General features: G+C 61.2%; 1 protein-coding gene across 3 annotated transcripts in view; it reads right to left on the reverse strand.

Moving 5' to 3' along the window:
- NEIL1 (nei like DNA glycosylase 1) overlaps positions 1-5,766 on the reverse strand; it is a 7,658-nt gene that overhangs the window by 782 nt on the left and 1,110 nt on the right. Inside the window, exons 2-9 of one of the 3 annotated variants that reach the window (XM_085303963.1) lie at positions 5,455-5,574; positions 4,874-4,937; positions 3,033-3,132; positions 2,614-2,738; positions 1,996-2,023; positions 1,327-1,388; positions 732-936; positions 7-523 (exon numbers count right to left, since the gene is read on the reverse strand). In XM_085303963.1, coding sequence (XP_085160089.1) covers positions 504-523; positions 732-936; positions 1,327-1,388; positions 1,996-2,023; positions 2,614-2,738; positions 3,033-3,132; positions 4,874-4,937; positions 5,455-5,574 — 724 coding nt within the window. In that variant the 3' untranslated portion in view covers positions 7-503. Of the gene's footprint in view, positions 1-6; positions 524-731; positions 937-1,326; positions 1,389-1,995; positions 2,024-2,613; positions 2,739-3,032; positions 3,133-4,873; positions 4,938-5,454; positions 5,575-5,766 lie in introns of those variants that run through there. The other 2 variants (XM_085303961.1, XM_085303962.1) reach the window with 2 other exon arrangements.

The raw sequence follows: 5,766 nt of genomic DNA on the forward strand, positions 1-5,766 counted from the left end.
CGAGTACTAACCCAGCTTGCTCTGCCCAGGCGCCTGGCCCTGTCCTTCCTTAACCCCCTCCCAGGAGCTAAAAATCTCCCTCTGAACGCCCAGATCCAGGCAGGGACATGACCCACCCCCAAACCTGTGAGGGTGCAACATTCAGTACCAGGCCAGTCTGCTCTGTCCCTGTCCTTACACTGCCTGGGCTAAAAGAAGAGGCTGGTCCTACCAAGGAAYTGAGCTAAAAAGACTCCCCCCACACACCATGCTGTCAGGCTGGCTCCAGCCAAAGACAGTCAAAGTTTTCCAAAAAAGTTTAAAAAGAGAAAGGAAGACATGCAGAGCCCCACCCGCCCTTGGTGTGGGCAGCTGCGCGGGCAGTGGGACTGCAGCGAGAGAGGGCTCAAAGCGTCACCGGGCAGCCCAGGGCGGCACGTCCGCCCCGCCACAGCAGCAGAGGCGGCAGCACCACGCGCGTGCCCAGAAGCCAAAGCAAGAAGGGCAGCGCGCGGCAGCCCCGGTCACACCGCAGGGGCTGCGCCTGAGGGACGAGAAGGGACACGAGTGAGTGAGGAGACCGCACGCGCCAGGGTGCCTGGCTCTGCCTTGTGACCCCTCCTCCGCCCCCCCAGCACCTCTCCTGCCCCTTGCCCTCCCCTCAGCCASCCAGGACACAAAGATGCGCTCCCGCAGCCTCCCCCGCCGGCACACCTGAGCTGGCCTGAGATCCACGCAGAAACAAGCCTCACCTGAGCCCCTCCGTGCAGACGCCCGGCTTCTTTTCACTTTCACTGGCGCCTCAGGGTCAGACGAAGCTGGAGCAGCAGCYGCTTTCTTCCTCCTGCGGCCACGTCCCTGCCCTGCCTCATCAGCTACCACCTTCTCCTCCTCCTCGGTTGGCTTTGGGGGGGCCCCAGCTCCCCCGGGCCGTCGTTTCGAGGCACGTGTGGTGACCTGGGACAAAGTCAGAGATGGAGCTTAGCTGCAGCATCATGTATGAGTGAGGCCAGGACCTACCCTTGGGAAAGGAGGGTTGAGTTTCAGGCTACGATGGATTTAAGGACCRTACGCAGAGAGGCACAGTCCCAGCTGGTGCCCCAGAGCGGCAGGGACAACCTCTCGCAGCCCTGCTAGTTCCTCCCTGCTGCTGGAGGACAGAGACTGGGTTCTGCCGGCAGCCGGAAAGGAAGGAGCATGGAGACTCGTGCATCACTTGCGCTACAGGCTCACAGGAAGCTCTGGGGAAGAAGCCCCCAGCAAACACAGGAACAGTCTGAGCAGGGCGCAGGGAACAGGAGGGGCCCTAGGCCCAGGAGCGGGCCCACCAGCCGCAGCGCTCCGTACCTCGGGGGACACGGCCTCGGGATCCGCCTTCAGCGCGGCGCGCTTCTTGCGGGTCTTCGCTCCTGTGTGAGGGGACGTGACCAGGTCAGACGGGGGCCGGGGCACACGGGGCAGCCCTGCTCTCACGCCTGCCCCGCGCCAGCTCGCCGAGCACCAGCACCTCAGGGAACACGGACTGTACGGAGGTGACCTCTCGCGGACACCACCCTGGGCGATGTGCGAACCCGGCCGAGGTGGCCGAGGCAGGGAATCCTGCGCTCCTGCGCAGGGAGGGCTCGAGGGGCTCCTCTCCCTTCCCAGCAGCTTCACCCCGAGGCGCAGCGACTGCCGTGCTCTCTTGYGCTCACRGCCTGACCCGGAGCACAGTCCTGCTCCGGGCCTGGCAGGCGCAGAAGGGAACACAGCCGCACGCCTCGAAAACCACCCGGCAAGAGCAAAAGCTCYGCCCAGGGCAGGCAGCTGTCCGGGGCTCGGCTGGCTCCGCTCCCCAGGGCCACCCGGCTGTCACAGGGCTGCCGGCGCCCCACACGGAGAAGGGCTGGGACCCTGCTCCCCCGGCCGTGAGCTGCTCTGCTCCCCGCTCTGCCTCCACGGCRAGCACAGGGCTTCTCCCTTCCCAGCCCTCCCAGAGCAAGAGCTGCCTCCGCAGGGAGGGGACAGGACACTCACCTTTTGGAACCATGGGACCGGGCTCTCCCTGCAAGGAAGGTGACAGGGCATTGACTGGACCACAATCAAGATGCAGGACACAGCGCCACCGCCACGAGAGCTTCCTTGCAGATACTCTCAGCAGCACTGCCGGGACCCATCTGTCCTGCTCCTCCACCCTGCAGCCAGGCTGGCATTAGGCAAACAGCCACTTTGCCTCGGATCCTGGAGGAGTCGGGCTTGCTCTGCATCCCTCCACGTCAAGGGGGGACCCTCCCCTTAGCCCACGATTGTTCTGCAAGGCACCATCACCCTGGGGATGGGGCTCACAAAGGAGGAACAGGGCTGCCAGACCACCCTGCAACAGCAGAGCCCCCAGCTCCTGCAGCCAGCCCCTCTGCCCCAGAGGGCACACCATCCCTCGGGGAAGTCAACTGCTGTATGGTGGGTCCCTGTCACCTACCCCTATACATTCAGTGGTCACTCCAGACTGTTGGAGGGAGATGACTCCAGGGATGGGGTCACAGCATGAGGCYTGGTGACCTCAGGAAGCCATGTGAGAAGCAGAGAATGGGCTCATGCTCCTTAGGAGGAGTGGTGATAGCAACCCAGCCCCAGACAGCAACCTTGGGCTCATACCTGGAACCAGATGGTCCTGCCATTGCTGTCACGCAGAGAGCGCATGCCAGGTACAGCGTAACACTGCAGCCAGTTCTTGAAAGCTGTGGAGTCATCTGAGTGCTCTGGGTCATAGCCCTTTCCTCCTAGGAAAGGAGAGATGTGAGAGGACAGAAATAATTAGAGCTACAGAGGAAGCAAGAGCCAGCCTGACAGAGCTCTCCAGCCAGACCCCAGGCCAGGGGAGGTGCGGGGCCCCGGCACAGTAAGCAAGAGCCACCATGGGCTTCTCCCGCAGCAGAGCTCCAGAGATCTGTCTTCTGCTATGAGCACAGTGTTGGGGCCCGCACACTCCAGGCCTTCTACTGCAGGGAACACAGGAGAGGCTGATGCGATGCCCAGTTGTCCCTGCTCCCCGGCCCCCTGTCCTGCAGCCTCACCCATTTTAACAACCTCCATGGGCACCGTGTGGCACAGCTCCAGGAGATCCGGGTTGTCCCGCTTCAGCTTCAGCTTCTTGCTCAGTGTCAGAGAAGGATCCTGCAAGGGAGGATGAGGGAAGGAAAGTCACCTGCCCGCTATGCTGGCCTCATCTGGGTCTCTCCTCCTGAATCCCAGCCAAATACCCCATCACAYTCTGCCCTCCCGTGGATTAGCTGCCAAATCCTCCACCTGCTGCCCTGCTGCAGCACATGCCAGCCCTGATCTCACCCCACCTGTGCCACACTGGGCCAGCCCCAGCGCTGGCATGAGCAGAGTAACCGCGGGATGCCAGCCTTCACGAGAAGGTTGTAGGCTGCAAACTGAGTACTTGCATGTTCCCTACAGCTACAAAAAAAAGGAAAGGGAGAAACATGCAGGAATTCTGGCAGTTTGCAAAAGCAGTCCTCAGGTCATGTGGGTTTTCTCAGGCTCCTTAAAAATAGCCACTCCTTTTTCCCCCAGGGCCCCAAAATCAGAGTAGCCTGGCAGCAACTCAGCCATGAGCTCTAGTGCAGCCTTCCCCAGAGGTTTTAAGCATGCAAGGTGTTGTTTTCCTCATCTCTTCCTCTTTACCCTTTACCCCTTGGCCCCAAATATACCCCGAGACTTCCTGAAGGCAGGACACGTGCACAGGCACAGCTGAGCGCAGACGCGGCAGCGAGGCGCGTCCAGGGAGTTGTCACAGCTCACCAGCCCAGCCACGTGCAAACRAGCTCTGTAAGCGTGATGCTACAGCAGAACTGCTGCACACGTCTGCCGCCTCGCTGGAGGGGCAGACACGTTCAGACACGGGTGTTAACAGCAAACAACAGCAAGAAGCTTGACAAGAAAGAGCCCAAGCAGCAAGTGTTATGCAGGCAAAGAGAAAAATCTTGCTGCCAGGCTGGAAAACCAGACTGTGGCTGCTGTCCAGCAGCCACAGGGAGGCTGTGAACCCCGTGTCCACACRGTTCTTGGAGCAGTAAGCACCTCCTGACAGCAGCACAGGGAGAGGCAATGGGCTGCGTGACCTCTCCTAGGTCCCGTGACAGTGTTCTACCCCATCAGAGCGAGGAACCAAACACGAACTGAAACTGGCCTGAACCCTGGACCAGAACAAGTCTCTGAAGCAGAGCCAGAGCTTGGCACCTAGCGAAGCCCAGAGACAGAGCAGGGCAGCCAGACCGAGATCGGGAAGCAAAATGAACCACTTCTATCATTGCTGAGCCCAAACCTGAACTAACAACATTTCTCAGCTCAGTCCTGCCCCCTGCACTGTGAAGCCGAGAGAGGCTCCTGGGGCCTGGGACAGCTGGCGAGAAGTCCTGCAGGGCTACAAGCAAACAAGTCCCCAAAATTACATTTTCTCTGGAAATCTGCCCCTTCCTGGCCCAAGGCAAACAAACTAGTACAGAGGCTGGAGCCACTGCCTGGCTCACCATGAGCTGGAGAGCACTGCCAGCACTTGTCCCTGCACAAAGTTCCCCATGGGAAGAGGGCTGAACCAGACAGAGAGCTCCAGGGGCTGCAAATCTCCCATCCACTCTCTTAAGAAAAGTCATCATAAGAAGTTAGCTTGGCCCTTAAATCACAGCTCTGGAAGAGTTTTCCCTACAGAAACTTAGGGTGAGAAATCCCACAGAAGCAGCGGTTGCACTGGAAGCTGGAAGGGAAAGGGCAAGGCCTGCACTCACACAGATGCCGAGGCAGGGCAGCGCTCCAGGCTGCAGAACAGGCACCCCACTCTTGCCATCCTGCATGAAGAGCTGGAGCGATGCTGCGCACAAGAAAGCACCCGCATGTTTCCCCCTTTCCTCACCTGCTCCCGGTGCTTCAGGGCCTCCAGCACAGTCCGAGCCTTTTCAAAAGGGGGGATCTTCAGCCTAGGAGAGCCCATCTGTTATACACAAGCCCCATCTCTCTTTTCCGAGGCAGCCACCAAGGTCTGGCAAATGCTTGGACCAAATGTGGCCTCTGAGGAGTGCGGTCACTGAGGAATGCAAGACTAAAGAGACCTCAAGGCTTTTCAAGTGATACTGTGACTTAACCCGGCATGAGAGAAGATCTGCTGGCCCCGGGGTTGATGCAGCAACTGCCCGTAGCGAGCAGATTCTCTGGACTCGCAGAGAGGCTCGGCGGGGCAGGCAAAGGCACTTGCCTTTTGCCTTGGAAGATAAGCTGCTGGATCCAGCGGGGCCGCAGCACAGAGAAATGCTGGCACACGCGTCGCGCGGCCCGGCTGGCTGCAGGAGGGCCGGGAAGCGACCTCAGGCAGAGCTGGGGGCCCCAAGGGCACCGAAGGTCTGGGGTGGGGCGCAGGGAAGGGGAGCAGCAGCGTGAGCGCCGGCGGTCACCCACGCCCAGGGCCTCAAAGAGGCTCCTCTCCGGGGCCCAGCGCACCTGTAGAGGATCTCGGCGCGGAGGTAGTTGCCGATTCCGTTGAAGTATTTCTGGTTTAGGAGGGCCTCGCAGATGGGCCGGTCGAAGGCCTTGTCGGCCAGGTTCCGCAGCACGTTCTCCCTGCAAGAGAGCGAGCGCGGGTGGCGTGGGGCTGCGCGGGTGGCGCAGGGTGGCGTGGGGCTGTGCAGGGCGGCGTGGGGCTGCGCGGGTGGCGCGGGGCTGCAGCGTGGGGCTGTGCAGGGCAGCGGTGTGGGGCTGCACGGGGCGGCGTGGGGCTGCGCAGGTGGCGCAGAGTGGCGTGGGGCTGCACGG

Source organism: Rhea americana, unplaced genomic scaffold (genome assembly GCF_003343005.1).
Source record: "Rhea americana isolate MKP2758 unplaced genomic scaffold, rheAme1 scaffold_201, whole genome shotgun sequence".
Taxonomy (NCBI): domain Eukaryota; kingdom Metazoa; phylum Chordata; class Aves; order Rheiformes; family Rheidae; genus Rhea; species Rhea americana.